The following is a 19,498-nucleotide window of genomic DNA, read 5'->3' on the forward strand; positions in this document are numbered from 1 at the left end:
GGTGTCTATGAAACCAGGCCTTTATGTGCGTCTTGCCGAGAGAGCTAAGAAGACTAAGTACTAATATATTACATATTTACAAAATGGCGGCACTTTACTCGAGCGCAGCGCAAATTGTCGAAAAAGTGATAAAGAAACAAGGGACAGCTAAATCGTTGGTCATCAATAATCGTTTTCCTAATAAGAAGAAACTTTACGCCCTTGTATGTGAAACGCTGAAATGTAAGTGTGTGACAATCTTATGATCAGGGCTCGAAACAAACTTGAATTGCAGATTGCTCTTTGGACAAGAAGTTCTCAAATTTTGCTTGCCCTGGGCAAGTCTTAGTTTGCTCTTTTATTAGTTTAGTATGAGACGACTTGACTGATCCCTTGCCCATCGGGTAAGTGAGAATGAAAATTTGCTTGCCTCGCCAGGAAAATCTACTGTACTTGACCCGGACGACCGCGTGGTACTTTTTATGAGCCCTGATGATATAACAATGTTGCTCTTCACAAAAAAATCACACATTCTACATGTATAAAACTTGAGTAATGCATGCACATGACTCTTAGTAACCATCAGTTTGAAACAGAGTAACAAATGCAATAGAAAGAAAGAAAATTATATGCTATGGACTTGCAAGAAGTCATATTTCCAAGAAGTACCCTGACTGTTTAGGCTGCAATACTTCTGGTAACTTCATGCTACGGAAACTGGGGTGCATGTCTCTCAGATCTCTGTACTGTAAATTGAAGTATCTAGGATGACAACGTCTCATAGGTCAGATGACAGATTGATTGATTTTCTTATTTGTGTTATTCTTTAGACAGAGGAATTCTGGAAGATATCTTCCAACAAACGAGACTTTTAAAGCTTGAGAAAAAGGTAATGATTATAAAGAGGATGTAAAGGTTGAATGTGTACATCATGTAATCAATTAATTTTAAGATTGATCTATACTAACGAATGTTGAGACTATTAATTTTAAGAACGATCTGCACTTAAGACTTTCTAGACTGTTGTAATAATTTTAAAATGCCTTCTTGTTTATGTAGCTCAAGCATAGCTATGCCCTAGTGCTAGTTTATGATTTTCTGTTTGGCCAAGGAGTTCAATGTGGTGGAGAACTGAAGCAGTGCATCTCTAGGAACAAAGCAGCTTTGCAGTCATGTTTAGCACGTTTGAAAGTTAGAGCTAAGGTTCATCGCAATGAGGATCTGCTACCAAAGGCTGCTCTCAAGGCAGGTATGAGTGACAAAAGATAAGTAGTGGCCCTTTTAGTAATGCTGTTTGTGATGAGTGCCTCAGTGATTCAGAATGTTCTGAACAGTCTGAATACTTAATGTAGATCATGGAGTTAAGGGAAAGTCACAAATGCTACATCTAAGTGTTTTGAACAGGAGAAAGTGAGCTTACCAAGGATGAAGGGTACTTATAAATTACATGTATATAATAAGAGAGTTTTTCCCCCAAACAGACCACATTACTAGCTAGACTAAAATTCTCACCGAGCCAATATAATAAAAATGATTCCTCTATATTGGTCTATTTATTTTAATGCATATTAACCTTTTGCATGAACTTGAAATAAATATTACATGTAAACAAATTCCAAATTTTCTTGTGTGTTACAGTCCTATAGGTCCAAGGCTTATATTGTATTTCCATGGTAATCTCTCTTAAGTTACTTTTAGTTCACTTCTCATTTCAGAAATCTGACAGGGTGTGGAAAAAACTAGCCTGCAAACACAGATGTATTTCCGGCAGTCACTTGTCTCCGCCGAAAATAATGTCTGCGAACCCCAGCCAGGAAATGATTTCTGTGACGTAATGACTTTTGTTTCTCCTTGGCCAATCAGATTCCATGATAGGATGAAACTCGAGTGCTCCTCTCAGCAAATAGCTCGTGCAGTAGTTCTTGGGCTACTTGAGCTAAACTGTGATAGGTTTAAAATTCCTACATCACAGAAATCGTTTCCTGGCTCGGGTTCACAGATGTTATTTTTCGGTGGAGACAAGCGACAGCTGGAAATATGTCTGTGTTCGCAGGCTAGGAAAAAACTAACAAATTATGCGCAAATTTTCGGTGGGGGGAAAATGGGGAAAAATGTGTCTATTATGCGGAAAACACACTGGATTAAGCAGAAATTTCAACAGTTAACAAAATTGATAATAAAGCCTTTCCAATGTACTGAACAACAGTGAAACGAAAAGGACTTCAAAACCTTACCAGCAATTTAAGCTCTTAATAGAATGTTCATCATTTTTGCCAACTTTGACATACGCTTGATCTTTTTATGGTATTTGTTGACAAGTATTTCTTCATTTACACAGTTTTTCCATAGCATTTTAGTTCATTTTGCATGCAAAGTTCATTGCTGCATTTGTGGAATGGCTGTAGTTTAGTTTATGGTCACGAATGAAATGGAGAGTTTTTGTGGCTGTTTCAGGAAAAAAATGCACTTCAAAATAATCAATCTCTTCTTCTCTTTGTGCTTGTGGGATTGGAACACAGCTCCTTTATCACTAATAATATCATGGAACAATTTTTCTGTTCTATGCGGAAAAAGCTCTGATTATGCGGAAGATGCAGATGTCAGGGAATTATGCCAATCCACACCACCACATTCTGTCAGATGCCCTGTTAATTGTGACACAACTTTTGTTCACATGGACAGCCCAGGCAGCTTCATGCGCATTGTAATTTTCCATGAATTGAAAACATCAACACGATGCCCAGCTGACATGGTACCTAACATTATCCCCAGAAGAACTGGGAACCAGTGGGAATACTTTGGAATAAGGGCTGTATGGGGATGAACTCTTTCACCCTTTGACCTCTCTTGACTGCAAGTATTCTTGATTGATGTTTGTTCTTCTGAGAGAAAATCATGCTAAGGTTTTCCAAAGACTCACTTTAGACCTCTGAAGATTCCCAGGTTGTGCCAAAGGCTTCTAGTCATTTCTGAAGACATCCTCAGACCTTTCAAATTTTATTTTAAAAATATTACATGTATCAAAAGGCCAGCAATAAAATTCTGTTAATGTCTTTAAAATCACACAAATATTAATTTCTCTTTATGTTAATAATTTATCTATAGTAAACACACATATTTTTTGCCAGGCTTACAGTATTTCACTGTTTTTGTTTCCAGAGTTTTCATACCATATGCACTTGAAGTGCTATACCTGTCTTGCACAGTTTTCACTGATTAATAATCTAAAGTTGGATACTACATGTACATGTACATGTACATGTACGTACATGTACTACAGGGTTGTATACTCTCAAATTCACATCAAATGTTCGCAGTTTATCCTGTCACAAAGCTGCCCCATTGTATCCATGGACAAACGCACCACTCCATTTTTACACTGAACCTTTTTGCTTTTAAGCGTTGATTTTACATCCAGCAAATTTAGATTCACTGTCTAATGTATTTTATTTTACTCAGCTCAATTATTCTGGGTGAATTTACCTGATTTTCTGTTTCAATTATCTTTTTCTGTAACTACACATGTATATGTACATGTAAGAGTTTTTCTATTTTTTCAATAAAGTGTGTTGTTGTTGTTGTTGTTGTTTTCAAAGCTCTACTTCCACTGACTATTTTAACTCTGCTAAATCCACAACTCAGTTTGCATGTTGTCAATGTTCTTAAGTCTCCTGGGAAGTCTGCATGTGCACCCATATCATGTGTATGATATGTCAGCTTCTAATGTTTTCACTATATCCAACATGTGTATTCTGGGGCACAAGTTCTCTGCTGTATTAAACTATGTTTTGTTCTGTATTAGGTTCTATTCCTCGTTATGTCAGAATCAACAGAATAAAGACATCACTGGAGGATGTCATTCAGGATTTCAAAGAAAGTGGCTATCAGCTAGTTGAACCACAAAACATTGCTTCATTTGTCACAAAGGTAAACATTTCAATTGATATGACTGTCTCCATTTGAAACAGGGCAGCCTCCGGTCCCTCCTTACAGAACATCCCAGGTCTGATTGAGGCCAGGAGTCATGTGGGTAATATACTTATAGTTGGTTCTTACCTGGTTTTTCTCCTTCCTCAAATAAACTTGAAACATTTGAACATTACTTGATATCAGTCACAGACAACAGCCCTTTTCACAAAGTTTTACTAGGAGGTTGGTCACAGCATTACCTTGAAATTGAAGGAAATCTGAAAATAGCAGTTTACTACTTAAGATAGAAAAACACCAAAGAGATAATAATAAACCATAAAGGAACAAGGATGGTTAAGGATGGAAAAGATTAAGATGGATTGCAAATGATGAACTTGAAAAATTTACCCTCTACAACCTCTTAGGGTGTGGTGCACTAGGCATTAGGGTACCATGCCTTGTACCCCAACTGAGACAATCATGTTTCTTGATTTTTCTAGAAATAGATAGAAATTTTACACAGCGTTTCGATGTCGTCATGATATCATTATCAAGTGACAAGAAAATAACGGTTCAACAGTGTTATATATGCGGTGAGAGGTGTGATTGTTCATTAGCATATTTGTTTAAACAAATAGTTTCACGTGGATAGAATCCAATTGCGTGTTCAGGCTAGGTTTCTTCTTTCTAATAAACAGCATTTCATAAATCAAACAATCCAGTTTTCCATTGCATTTCCTTAGGATGGAAAAATTATCAGCAAGGTCGTCGATGTTATAAAGGCCGCGATCGTTCTTTAAATGCTTTCCGATTGCGGAGAACCTGTGTTCATCAATACGTTGGTGCAAATGCCGGCTTGTATACCCGACACACTGTGCATCGCACAGATCACATTGGTTATTGTACACTACGCATTGTTGATTAATTGGAGGTGGTTTTGGTTCACGCATCGTGAGATCTTCACAGATTTTGTGACTCTTGAATACTGGTTGAAGAGTGGAAATTCTGCTGTCTTAATGTCAAATTTCAAAAAAATGTATGTACAATCTTATGTATATAATTATTGTAATAACTGTAATTGCCGTTTTTGTTTCCAGAGCAAGAATTCTTCCAACAAGGAATTTATGTGTGATAAGCATCTATCAGATGTCTTGGTATTCCGTGCTGGAACAGATCTGCATAACCATCCTCTATATGTCAGTGGCTGTATCCTTCTCCAGGACAAGGTACATGTCCCTTGTGAGAAAAATGTCTTTTAATGTTAACTGCTTGCATTTTAATGTTGTGCATCTTTGCAATTTTTTTTTTTTTTTTGCCATGTTCTTGACAAATCTCGGCAAGATTGTTAGAAGTATTTGCACCATGAAATGACAATAGAAATATGTTTTTAGTTGCTGAGATTTTTTACATCTTAGAAACAGCAAGCACTTTAAGATCTCAAATCATAGCAGGACCTTGGCAATAATGTACAATGTACATTAATTGTGAAATTGTGACAGCTAGAAGCTCGCTGAGATCCTATAGAACTAGTTTGTCCAAGTCGTGGACACTTGCCATGATTTTAATTTAATGAAAGTCTTGCATATTTTTATTATGTGTTTAGGCCAGTTGCCTCCCTGCACATGTCCTAGCGGCACCTCCTGGATCTCATGTGATTGATGCTTGTGCTGCTCCAGGAAACAAAACTGGTCATGTGGCAAGCTTAATGAACAATAACGGGTATAATTTCATAAACATTTGAAAATCCTGCTACTTGTAATGGGTACAGTGAAATCATAATCAATTCAATCTGGTACTGGAAATTAGCTTGCTATATGCAAGACTTAACCATTAGAAGCTGGACAAAATACAAGCATGTGAAACCTTTTTATGTGTGCAATTAAACCCTACATGTAGTGTGCAACCATCTAAATGCCAAAAAGTTATTGAGCAGTACTTTCATGTGATACTGTTTATTATGCTGTAAAAGGTGGTTCTAACTTTTAATTCTGTGGATGAAACCCTAGTGTATGACCATTTATTATATAAAGAAGTGAAAGTGAGTTAGTTGTAACTTCCATGTGGCACTGTTTATTATGCTGTACAATGTGGTTCTAACTTTTACACCATAAGTCTGTGGATAAAACCCAAGTGTGTGACCATTCAAGTGAAAGTTATTGAGTGGTGTTTTAGTAGACATGGATGAAATCCTTTACTAAATCTGTGATATTTCTTTTGAAAGCTTCTGAGCAGTACTTTCATTTGGCACTGTTTAGTATGGCATGTCTGTGGAAGAAACTCCCCAGTGTTTGTCCATCGTGGGCTTCTGGCCTTTGAATACCTTGAAAAGTGAAATCTGGGAATGGTTAATAATACTGTGAAATTTTTTTTGCAGGAAGATATTTGCATTTGACCCTGATAGTAAAAGGTTGAGGGTAATGCAAAGGCTTATGAGGGTAGCTGGTGTGGAGTGTGTTGCAATAACGAACTGCAGTTTTTTAGAGGTAAGTGTCTTAAATCATGGTGTAGTGTGCAGTACAGTTTAACTGTCAGTACTTGATCCTCTTTGCCCTTCCTGAGGCATAGGGCTTCCACCTTAGCATACTACCAGACTCTGTTCTTTTGCAATCAGTTCAGCCTCACCTGGTGTCTTCCCAATGCTGTCCAGCTGTTTTGTCTCTGTGCATCTCCATGATAGCTTTGGTCTTCCCATTTTGCTGTAACCCTGAGGATTTCACTTCATGGCCATTCTGGTGATGTTATGTCTTTGCTTTCTCAAGGCATGGCCAATCCATTTCCACTTCCTTTGTTTTGTCGTGGTTGCTACATCTTCTTGTCCTGTTCTTGCCCGTAGTTCCTCGTTCATGATGACATCCAGCCAAAAGATGCCAAGTATCTGGCGGAATCTTTGTTGTAATTGTTACAGTTGTATATTGATAAATGTTGGTCTCCAGGCCCTTGATGTTCAAAAGATGGGAGAGATGTGGTGGTGGGGAGGGGAGTTGTAACCTGTGATTGACTAGTCTCACATCACATAGCTAACCTGATGAGCTACTGGATTTGCAACAGAAAAAGAAGAGAAAACAAACTTAAGCGGGAGACAATTGATCTTCTCTTTTTCTGTGTTTTAGGTTGAGCGATCTGATGAGAAATACAGCCAAGTGCAATACATCGTGTTAGATCCTTCGTGCAGTGGATCAGGCATTGTTAGTAGAATGGACAACTTAATTGATGACACAGAAGATGAATGTAAGAAAGAGGTACATGTTAGTCACCAATGGACTTTCAAACTGCACCTCTTTAGTGTGGGGTAAACCTACAGTAATCTATTAAGCTAAACCTCTTGACAAGTTTTATCCAAGATATTGTCTGACTCTTTTTATCAGGTTCTCAGTAATGCCCTTTCTGTGTGGGTGTTCTGGCTATACAATGTATATAAGTGTAAGACAATAGGCCATTTTCGAGTTACCTTGTGCCTCTGTTTCAAAACCAGTTCTTGTGCAAAACCTTTCACATCAAAATGAGTTTGATTTGCATGAAAATAAACCTGTAGGGGAACACATTTTCATATGAATGGTTTCGCACGAAGACACAGACGCTAAAAACAACTCAGAAATGGCCTATTCAAAATGCAATGCTGGTGCCATGAAAATCGGTAATGAAGCACATTTTGGCCAGAATCTTGACTAGTCAAACTACACTGTGGTCTTCTACAGAGAAGACTAGATTGGAATATTGGCTGTAGTAGTAATCTATTTTCAATTGGTCATGAAGGGTAAGGGAGTGTATCAGCCCAAACATTGTTACAGGCATTTTCATCCTCTGCAAAAATATTCACGCAACGCACGTGGTACATGTAACATTAGCCTCAGAAGAACTGGGTACCACTTCTAATAGTATAGTTATTTATCTAGCTAACTTTTGTACGGACAATTAACTTTCCTCCTGCCATAATTTGACGAATTTCTCTTTTATTTGCGCTGTAAATGCAGATTGTCTATTTTCTCTTCCTGCAGCAAAGACTTGAATCACTTGCCAAGTTTCAGTTGTCAGTATTAAACCACGCCTTGTCCTTTCCCTTCGTAAAGAGAGTTGTGTATTCAACATGCTCCACTCATCAACAGGTATTTATACTGATATTTATGTAACGAAAAGAACACTCAACTTATAAGAAGTGTGTTTGTAACAAATTTGCGCTTGCTCGTCATTCTTTGGTCTGCATAGCCACGAAATTGCAAGACTGCTGGTAGTATACATGTAGCTACTCTCTCTGTATGAAGCATGAGGGATTCACTGCAGAGCACGAGTTACGCGCGAGCCACACACTTTCCACGCGCGAGTGGCACCGACTCCGTGCGCGATAAACATGGGCTTGGGAACTCGCGTGAGAAATGTGAAATCCTTCACTCCCTATGATCTGTTAAAACAGGCCTGCTTGTGCTCAAAATTAAGGTTAGAATTGAAAATAAGATTGAAATAAAGTGTGGAAGGTGTTCTGTTTTTGTTTGCTACTGAAGGAAAACGAAGACGTGGTTCAGGCGGCTTTGAAAGCGAACGGCGACAGATATGCACTGGGACATGCTCTACCCTCCTGGACACACAGAGGGTTGGTTGTCTTTCCAGGAGGTGAGTTTCGAAACTGTTAAAGCGACGTAGACATTAAGTTCAAAAGGAAGCTTAGTGTTCGTATTCTTGCGAAGTTTTGTTTTGCTTTGCCCCCAGCAACCTTGCTTTGATGTCTGAAAACAATTTATCGGTGTTCACATTTGGTAGAGAAATTATTTCATTCCAGTTAACATTTGAGACCTCCGCTAAAAATTTAACTTCCGAAAAGTGCGAAAAATCACGGACTTTTTTTAAATCCGTTAACACTCCTTTTCATTAGGTTATTTGACATTACACAGAACTGCGAAAAATGATCACTGATATCTGAAATTATATTACCACAGGATAAGAGATTGGTTGTATTATTTACAAGTATGTTATCAATTAGGGTAGCAGAATTTCCGTAAATTCTTGTAGGTTTATCTATTAATGGGATAAAAGAATAGCTCTGTAACGAGAGTAGAAAATTATGCGCATAATTGCAGCTTTCAGATTTTAGGAGGTCGATGTTGACCAACAATAAAGTTGTTGTTGTTGTTGTTGTTGTTGTTGTTGTTGAAGTTTGACATGACTGACTTGTTTTGACAACTTTTCAACTAATTAACCTGACTGACTGACTGACTAACTGACTGACTAACTAACTGACTGACTGATTGACTGACTTTCCGACCGACTGGCTGGCTGGCTATTTAACTGACTGACTGACTGACTGACTGACTGACTGACCGACGGACTGACCGACCGACGGACTGACTGACTCACTGGCTAACTGAATGACTAACTGACTGACTTGACTTTCGACTGACTGGCTAACAGACTGACTGACTAACGCACTGACTGACTCACGGACCGATAAACTGACTGACTGACTGACTGATTGAGAGAATGACCGAGTGTCTTGACTGACCCACGGACAGACAACGGACTAACGTACTTTTAAACGGACTGCTGTCTGGTTCATTCATGAATGATTAGTTAGTCGATCGGGGTGCCTGGAATTTTAATGTAATATATTTTCCTTGTACTTTCCACAGCGGAGAAGTGTATTCGTGCCTCGCCAGACGAGGATTACACCAATGGGTTTTTTGTGGCACTCTTTGTGAGAAAGGATAGCGAGACGGAACAGATACCCATGGAATGCAATGATGTGTCACACAAGCGGAAGAGAAAAACTCCAAATGAAGACACAGCTCAAGAACTGTCATCACAATTAACAAACAAAGCGAGAAACGAGGAATCGTCGTTGCCATTGGCACAGTTAATGGAAAGTTCTGGCAATAATATATCGCCGAAGAAGAAACGTCGTAAACGGAACAAGAAACCGAACGATTTGAAAATCCAGGGAGAAAATCAACCTGGGACTTCAAGAGGCAATCTAGGATTGAATAATGTTAAAAAGAAAAAGAACCGGAAAAAGAGGAAAAAAGTTTCTGTTTGCTCTTGATAATTCACGAAATGTTTATTAAAGACTAGGGACACAGAATTTTGGGGTTATTTGCTCCGGTTAGCAATCAATGTGTGGTTTATAACTTCAATGTTATCTGTGCGATGCAGATAATGTCTGGTACACAACCCGTTATTTAGGCCCCGTACAGACCGTACAATCACACTACGCCGGAGAAATTTGAAACTAAGGTTAGGCCTACCGTCTTCTCTAATCTGTGACGAAAACGGAGCTTTTCGAAAACGCTGTTCAAACCGGGGGAATTTGTAAACGCCTGCTTTACGTTTTAGTGTGGACGAAAAACATTTTGAAAACGGAGCTTTTTGAAACACCTGAGATAATTAGGTGATTTCCATCCAAAACGGCCGGTGATCGTTGCGTTTTCAAATTTCTCCGGCGTTGTGTGGACGGAAAACATTTAATGCGAGGCAGATTATGTTGGGTGCACACTCAGCCCGTACAGATTGTACATACTACGCCGGAGAAATTTGAAACTACGGTTAAGCCTACCGTCTCCTCTGATCCGTCACGAAAATGGAGCTTTCGAAAACGGTCTTCAAACCGAAAGAATTTGTAAACGCCAGCTTTTAAGTTTTAGTGTGGACGAAAAGCATTTTGAAAACGGAGCTTTTTGAAACATCAAGATAATCGCGTGATTTCCATCCAAAATGGCCGGTGATTTTTGCGTTTTCAAATTTCTCCGTCGTAGTGTGGACGGAAAACATTTGATGCGTTTTTAGAGTAAAAAGGCCGCTTTCAAACTGTCCGGGGTAGTGTGGACGGGGCTTTGCACCAACGATTACCGGTCGTTCAGCCCCCAAGTAGATTAGCCCCTAGCCCATTAGCCCCGAGCCCGTTAGCCCCGAGCCCGTTAGCCCCTAACCAGAAGTCCATTAACCTCCATATTTACCCTTGAAGAACGAGAAATAGACAGTGTTTTCGACTTCTGGTTGGGAACTAACCGGCTACTTCTAGTTGGGGGCTAGCCGGCTAGGGGCTAATCGACTTGGAGGCTAAACGACCACTATTTTTTGTAAGTATGGAGTTAAGGTAATAAATTAATTAAGTCTGTGTTATATACAAAGAAAGACTCGTGCCAGACTTTTTACTCGACATTTACGTGTCAATTTTTATTGTATTATAAATTTTAGACATCTTTTTTAGTGATTTTGAGCGAAAATTTTCTTTGAATTCGTGTTTCTAAGGAATTCCTAGTTTATGGTTAAATTCTAACCCATTTTATTCACTCGGTTGACTTGATAATGACGTTAAGCGATTTGAAACCAAAAATTAAATGGCTTTAAAATTTTCTATTTTATCACAGTTTTTTTATTATGAAGTTTATTTACTAGTTCATTTATACGTCCACATATTTTTCAATTACTACTTTCTTTTTTTAGGGGAGGGGGTAGGTGGTGTTAGTAATCAATAGCCCTTTTCACGGTTTTAAAATTTTTAATTTTCATTTTTAATTTGGATTACAGTGTAATCAGGATGTAATCCAACGTGGATGCAAGGCAATTTCGGGCTAAAACTACAAAGTAGCCCGAAATTGCCTCACATACATGCTAGATTTTATTGCAATGCAAATGAGCTTACGTGCTTTTAATATGTTATTTTCAACTCCTAGTATAGTTCCACTGTTTTCAGGAGTATACTTATTAAAGATATTAAAGATTAAAGAGCAATGGTAACCGTAAAAAGGGCTATTGTCAATGGTGCATGTGATCTTCTCTACCCCCAGGGTTACTTTATCTTGCTTTTCCAACCTCATTCCCAGAGTCCTCTCTACTTTCTCGAGGGAGAGAGCGGACCCTGGGAATAAGATTGTCGCTTTCTCGGAAACAAAATGGCGGAAGATGAAGGGCCAGCTAACACAGTGGAAGAACCACTCGATCTTATTCGTCTTAGTCTGGATGAGAGAATTTACGTGAAGCTACGAAACGATAGAGAACTCAGAGGAAAACTGCATGTGAGTTATTTTGTGCATTGTTGATTTAATTTTGTTGTCAGATATGCTCACCGTAAAGTCCATAAACCTGCATAAACTCAGCATAAACGTTGAGATACGGACTCGCTTAACCCTGCAAACAGTTTTCTGGTCATGGAATATGCATTTGCATTGAAAATAGACCATTTCGTGTTTACATCAGATTATCAGTGATGTCAAAGTATGATTTAACTTAAGTTATTGTCGATCGGAATCCAGTTGAATCAAATTGACTGAAATCGAAATATGCACGTGTGCATGTGTACGGTAACGAAAATGGCAACTTTAACTAAGAAAGAATGTGTGATTTTTTTTTTAATGCATCCAATTTCCGAACACAGTGGAACACAATCACCTATCGTCACATAGAGTAGAAATCTCGAGCTCATCTAAATAGAAAGACGAGTGGCAATTGATTCCGGAAGGAAGTTTTCTCAAAGCTCCCTCAATTACACTTGCATGGCGTGTCGTATGCGCTAACAATGCAAACGGTTTAGAATAAGTAGAAATGGTCTACTTGTCCTTTGTAATTTGGTAAAGATAATATCAAAAAGATGTAGAGTTGAAATGCAGTTGAACTGGTTGTCTACAGTGTAAAGGAATACTCCACCAATAAATGATTTAGACAGTTAAGAAATCGCATAAATGTAGTTATTAGACCTAACTCTGTTAGTGGACAAGATGAACTGAATCCTGCACTGTGATTGGCTACACGAGCAGGCAAGATGACACTATCTTGCCTGCTAGGGATTACCCCCTGTGGCCCACAAGAAAATGATGCTCTTTTTTTCATATAATCAATCAGAGGGACGAGACATGCAACGTGCAAACATAAACTAGGCCAATGTTCAGCCATCTTGATTGAACAAGCTTGGTTAATAACCCATATATGTGTCCTATGGTGCAATAAGGACTGATGATGATACAAGCTTATGTAGTTGTAGTTGCCCATGGCAAAATGGTGTAATAAAGACACAGTATGCCAGACCAGTTGGTATTGTTCTAAACCATTTCGCATTAGGCTTAACCATTTGAGACTTAACTTTGTTGTTTTTACATTGGCAACTACACTTTGACTTTGGAGGCAGCGTGGCCGAGTGGTTAGGGTGCCGGACTTGAAATCTGGAGGTCACGGGTTCATATCCCGCTCTGACCACTTAGCTGGAGTTGTTTCTCGGTAGACCCTAGTTCAACTCCTCGGTCATGCTTGTAAATAGCCAACTGGTCTGTCTTCTGCCGGTTGGGATTTTTAAGACTATTACATTTAGTTGATATATTTGTTTCCTTCATTTAAAGTGGCATGCCTGTGAACTAGCTAGGTGTAGCTAAGTGCATTGACCACTGTAAACAACAACATTTGAACAACAACAGTTTTTGTCTATGCTGAACTGCAAATAGAAGATAACTCCATTTACACTTGATCATTTGTGTCTTATTGCACCATTTTGACATGGGCAACTATACAGTTTCTAAACTGTTGAAACCATTTTTTGGTTGACTATTCAATTCTACCACAGGAATCTTGTTGATGTGCATCTCAGCTACTTCTTCTCAAAAATGTCTATGCAGACTTGCAATGGACAGGAAGACCATTTCTACTTACTGTGCATGTATTGTAACACATTTGCAATGTTTGTAGTTTTGGTAGTACAGTGGAACGCTGCATTACAGTCACTCTGTTAATACGGTCTCCTCGTTATTACTGCCACTGTTTTTTGTCCTGGCAAAATGCCCATACATTTTCTTATAAGAAAACCCTGTTAATGCAACCACCTGGTTAATACAACCAACGGCTGCATTCTGAAATCACAGCGTGTATAATCCTTTCTGATATTACCCCCTTTATATGACCACTCAAACCAGTTATGTTCATCTCTCCTTTGGTAATATTGTTTGTACTGATTGTAGTTTCAATTTTTCAAAACATTACATCAGTCTGCATTCCAGATGCTTATTAAAGAGCAGTTGTTTAGACACGAAATTTTGCCCAACTACATTTATACGGCCACCCCATTAATTATGATAAATCTGAATTCTCATGACCCAACGGTGACCATGTTAATGGCGTTCCATTGTGATGGCCGCCCATGGTGGAACCCTGAGATAACATTTTACACAGTCAGACTGTTAAAAGACTGAGAAGGATCAGGATCACCTAGAACACTCAAAATTTCCTGAGGTAAAATTACAGCACTTGGCATCCCAATTTGCTTATACTCAATTTTCCAAAACTCCTGATCCTTTGAGCCAAAAGGCGTTGCCCTCCCCTCTGTGAAATACTGTAATTTCACCCTTTTTTCTTGAAGGTTTGAAAAATCAGGATTCCAATTTATTAGTGGGTACACCCCATCAGTGAAAGCTTATTTAAGAGCCCATTAACTGATCTTTTTAAGCCGTTGTTAAGGAAAATTTATTATCATGTAACGTTGTCATTTTTAGTTACGTGTACACATAGTTCAGAGTCATTTCATGTTTTTGTAACTTTTTCATGGTCAGTAACACCAGTGATGACATCATTGAGCCACATCCATGGTCATGTGACTAGTTCAGAAAAAAAAAAGGTTAATGCTCCCAAGCATATTACTTTGTCAGGATTTTTTTTACTGATTTAATATTTTAACTTTAACCTTTATTACACTATGCATAGATTTTGTTTCATTCCTAAAAGACCAAATTTGAGAGAATTTCAAAATGTTAAAAATTTCGTAATTTTCTGAAAAAGTATGATTTACCTTTAAGGAATGCATAGAAGCTATGTTTCCAACAATGGCTTAAATCGTAACTTGTTGAAAAAAGCTGGATTTAATGAAAAACTGCATTTCCTTTTATTAGCAATTAAAGAAACCGGAAGTGCCCGCGATATCTATTGGTAGTTACCCTATCAGCTCGTATACAGTTCACACTACCAGCGGCTTGATAAGATTGAACGAAGCACACAAAAGCCACACAGAGATGATGTTTCCTTTTCTTTTGCACATTTTTTCTGTTTTTCTCTTGGTTTGTTTTTGCTTGTACTTTTTACTTTGCAGCACAAAGAAGAAACATCTAAAATGTAACCAAATTTGCAAGTTGTTGAATTGTTTAATAAATTTTCCGCACTCAGGCTGACATAAGTAACCGGAAGTGAAATTTCACCACCATGAATTGGTTAATGGGCCCTTGAGCTAGTACAGCTTATTCAATATGAGTTCGCTTTACTTTAAATATATTCTTGACAGTAGAAACCTTTTTTTTATTTAATGTGCGGTCAGTGTAAAATGAAGTGTGTGGACTGCGGACTGTGGACTGCAGACTGCAGACTGCAACGGGGGTGAAATGTAGACTACAGACTGAAGATTGAATCATGTTACAATTTCCATCATTGAGAGCTACAGCTGTAACCATAAACAGGCTAACCAGAATGTTATTTAGGCTAACCTGAGTGATATTCAGGCTAACCTCAGTGATATTCAGGCTAACCGGAATGCAGACTTTCACTGTGATTAGCATGTTTATGGTTAGGGGTGCAATTCCATTATGCAGCGGATCTAAAAGATGCAGATGGATTCACAATCACTTGGTCATTCGTCACCATGTTTGAGAATGTGACAATAAGAGTGTTGCACATGGTTTGCCTTATTTGGAAATTCTCAAGGGGTTGTAGAAGGGCAACATTTTTACCAAGCAACACAAAATGGCGCACAAACTGCCAATGTCTTTGCTCGTCAATCCGCACATTTTTAAGAGTTCTGGATTCCGATTTCACAATATAATTACTCACTGAGGGCACCCTGGGAAAGGTATGCAAAAAATCGAACCAAAATCGAGACGTGGAATAAAAGGATTGTGAATATAACGGTAATAATCGCGATAAATTGAGAATTTGGTTAATCGTTACACCACTATTTACCGGTATGGTTAGCACTCGATAATGGAAATAACACGGTATATTCTTAAAAAGTCTTTAGTCCGCAGCTGCATTTTACCCCTAATCTGCAGTCCACAGTCTGCGTTTTACACTGACAGAGTGTAAAACAGAGTTATAACAATATGAATGGGGAGCTGCAAATGAGGACAAATTGTTAAACCCAAGAAAGGTTCTAACATGTTAAACCAGACACAATAAAAGTCCAAAAAAACCAATCACATACTGTAACAAGAGAGTTCCAGACAAGTTTTGCTTTCACCTTTAGTATCAAATATCACCTCGCCACAGAAAAACAATCCTTCACCTTTCGTGGAGCCAAGGCGTGGAACGAGATTCCAAAATCCACTAGAGATGTTACCTCGTTAAATAATTTTAAAAAGAATTCAATGAAACTATTCTAGGAGCTTTAATATTTTTTTTATTTATTTAATTTTTTTAATTCCAATTTCATAAAAAAATATTTTTATTTATTTTATTCTATTTTTATGTCCATGTTGACTTTTATACTTAATGACATAGTCGATAAAAGTGCCGAAACTGAAACAGCAGGATGAAACCGACCGTCCATCATCAAGAGTAGTGTACAGAATCAATTGCGGTCAGTGCGATTTTGTATACTATGATACTATGGCCAGACCGAAAGATCACTGAAGACGCGGGTTTCCGAGCACAAAAAGGCTGTCTTGATGTTCGGTCATAACTCCAAACTTGCGTGCCATGTTCATGAATGTCATCATCACATGGATTTTGAAAATGTAGAAGTCGTCGGACATGAGGCACATTACCATCAGCGACTTTTTCTAGAAGCTTGGATGTCTGTAAAAGACCCGAACGCTGGGAATGATCAGATAGTCATCCCTGAAGTCTACAAGTGCTTAGCACGCACTTAAAATTCTCTCGAGTTACGCACATACAGCACGCGCAACGTTTCAGTTTTAAAAAGTTTTTAAATCGCACGTAACATCAAGCGGTTTTTCAACTGATGAAGGCTTAAGAGTTAGCCGAAACGTCTTGCTCTAAAAATACAAGTCAGTGACAAAAAACGGCACTTTTATCGACTGATTTTTATACAATTTTAAAGTAATTTATTTATGACTATTTTTTACATTGTGGCTGAAAAGCCCTAATGCTATGCTTTGCTTTGATTATTCGTCATGCATGTGTTACAAACTTACGGTAGACTGCAGTGGGGAGTGGGGAGCAAAAATTAATGAATCATAAAAGAAACTGACAAAATAGTCTGCAACAAAAATGAGAGAAAACGTCCTTACTAAAATCGTCCATCCATAAAAAGTCACAGCTGAATTTCTAACCCAAAAAGTCCTTAAATCTCAAATTTCAAACTCCCAAAAAGGTCTTTGTGCCCTCCCCTCCCCCATTCACTATAATAATAATAATAATAATAATAATAATAATAATAATAATAATAATAATAATAATAATAATAATAATATTTATAATGCGCAAATTTCATAAAATGTTCAAATGCGCCTGACAAGATTAAGAACGAAATAAAAAGGATGAAAAGCTAAAATTACAATTAAAAGTAAACTTCAATGCACCCCCATGGGCCATGCCTGGTATGAGCCGTGTGCTTGATAACAAAAGTTGTGTTAATTTACCAGCATTGTTGAATCGTTTGGACTTTTAATATGTATTTTCAGGCCTTTGATCAACATCTCAACATGATCTTGAGTGAGGTTGAGGAGACGATTACAACTGTTGAAATAGACGAAGAAACTTTTGAAGAACTTTTCAAGGTAAGGTACACACAGTAAAAACATTTACAGCTGCACTGTCATCATTCTGGACAAGGGTCTAATTTTTAGCACAATAGTCTATCTGGGAATTAGGCATAAAGGTAAAGTCTGCACATGAGCCAGGTGGCCCATCAGGCCGGCACTTATGTCTGGTTTCAGTTGCACAAAGTGACTAGAAGTATTTCTACTCCTCCCTGGATGTCTGAATGCGATGTCAGTCCATCGCAGGGTTACCTCCCAGCATTATACACCTGGGTGGAGAGAGGCACTGTGAGAGTAAAGTGACCTGCTCAAGAACACAACATATGTGATGTCCCTTACCAGGGCCCCGTTTCTCGAAGGTCCCGAAACGTTTTCGCACCCGGAAAGCCAAAGCAAAATCTCAAACACGTATTCTTAATATGAACAGAGGTTCTCTTCATACAAGAAATTTCAGGCATACACACCTCACTGTTTTTAGATACAGATGAACTAAAAATGGCTTTGCAGGCCGGAAAAGTTTCCGGGACTTTAAAGAAACGGGCCCTAGGGCTCGAACCCAGACCTACGAGTGCACTAGCCATGAGGACATCGTGCCTCCGTCGCTACAGGTATAATGCCGGCGTAGTAGTTTGTAGCAGAATCAGATCAACTTCAGCAAATGTTTCCTTCTTTTGTTTGCTATGGAGACAGTTACAGGAAACAGTGTTGTCTCTCTTCTGCGAGCAAGTTACATGTATGTGTAGATTATTATGATACGTAGAGAGAAACATCTATTTACTACACTGTGTTCCACTTGTTTGTCAACAGACCACCAAGAGAAGCATACCAATGCTGTTTGTAAGAGGAGATGGTGTCATCTTAGTCTCACCGCCATTACGAGTTGGACTTTAAAATAGTCAACGACATATTAATCAGCAAAGGTGGAAGTAAACAAGCTGTTATTAGGAAAAGCTGTATTTATTGTTTTTTGATACTCACTTTTTCTTTTCAAAGAAAAAACTGAAATAAAAGAAGTTTGCGAAAGCAAGAATTTACAGATTTGAGATACATCAATTTTCCTCAAACTCATTAATAAATTCATTAATTTTAAAGAAAGGAAATCATGGCCTCTTCGCCTACGCGAGAACCTTCTCGGGCCGCCATTTTAATGCCACGCAACTCATAAACTTTGGAAATTCGAACATCCTCTATAACAAAGTGAGGAACCCTGTCGGGCTTAAACGGCATAAAATGTCAAGTTCTTAGAGGTTCTTATATTTGATGAACCTAAAACTTCAGAGGGATTTGTAATTTTTAATTTTGAAAAATGATGACATCACGTGAAAACCGGCAATTATCATGTATTTTTTCTGGTACAAATTATAATACGCCTCATGGTGCAGTATTGTTGACAAATAAAGGATACACAGAAGTTGTGCCCTTTCTTGTTGACACCCTTTCGCGCTGCGCAAATTAGGCGTATGCCCAGACTACGAGCAGGCTCTCTTTTCCTCGAAAATCCGTGGGGAAGAACACAAAACAAGTGAGCGTGGGAGCGTGACTGTGAGCGTGACGTGCAGTTTCGCATATCACGCTCACACGCTCACGACCGCTTGAACTTGTGTGGCGTTCTTCCCCACGGATTTGCGAGCAAAAAATAGACTGCTCACAGCGTGACTAAAGGCGAGCAAGGAAGTTCAACCGTAGATTACGAAATTTTGGTCTCACTTGGGATGTTTAAGCCCGAAGGGACTCCCATAAAAAAGGTCGAGGATACTCTGAGTACGTTTTGGGCCGGTTGAAAATCGGTTTTGGTACCTATTGCTGGTTTTCAGTGTCACGCAATTCAAAATAGATCAAAATAAAAATCAAAACCGGTCAATAGATAAAGTCCAGAATCTGGGAAATGAAAAGAGGTAAATATACAAAGACTCTCGCCAAAACTCTGGTCACAGCAATTTTTC

The 19,498-nt window shown here is 38.5% G+C and overlaps 2 protein-coding genes across 2 annotated transcripts; both read left to right on the plus strand.

Annotated features, from left to right (window-relative positions):
* The first annotated feature begins 8 nt into the window (after positions 1-8).
* Positions 9-9,955, plus strand: LOC149095942 (28S rRNA (cytosine-C(5))-methyltransferase-like). Its single transcript, XM_089281499.1, has 11 exons — positions 9-222; positions 810-868; positions 1,039-1,228; positions 3,782-3,906; positions 4,986-5,114; positions 5,492-5,607; positions 6,263-6,371; positions 6,999-7,127; positions 7,884-7,991; positions 8,385-8,493; positions 9,507-9,955. The coding sequence occupies exons 1-11, from the start codon at positions 24-26 to the stop codon at positions 9,914-9,916; spliced, it is 1,683 nt and encodes a 560-aa protein (XP_089137625.1). The 5' UTR covers positions 9-23; the 3' UTR covers positions 9,917-9,955.
* Positions 9,956-11,717: 1,762 nt separating this feature from the next.
* On the plus strand, positions 11,718-18,585 carry LOC149095943 (U6 snRNA-associated Sm-like protein LSm3). Its single transcript, XM_089281500.1, has 3 exons — positions 11,718-11,888; positions 17,478-17,573; positions 18,363-18,585. Exons 1-3 carry the CDS (start codon positions 11,766-11,768, stop codon positions 18,444-18,446), a joined length of 303 nt encoding a protein of 100 aa, XP_089137626.1. The 5' UTR covers positions 11,718-11,765; the 3' UTR covers positions 18,447-18,585.
* The last annotated feature ends 913 nt before the right edge of the window (positions 18,586-19,498 follow it).

The sequence above is a fragment of the Orbicella faveolata genome, unplaced genomic scaffold (genome assembly GCF_042242905.1).
Source record: "Orbicella faveolata isolate gen_17 unplaced genomic scaffold, um_ofav_v1 contig_48, whole genome shotgun sequence".
NCBI lineage: Eukaryota > Metazoa > Cnidaria > Anthozoa > Scleractinia > Merulinidae > Orbicella > Orbicella faveolata.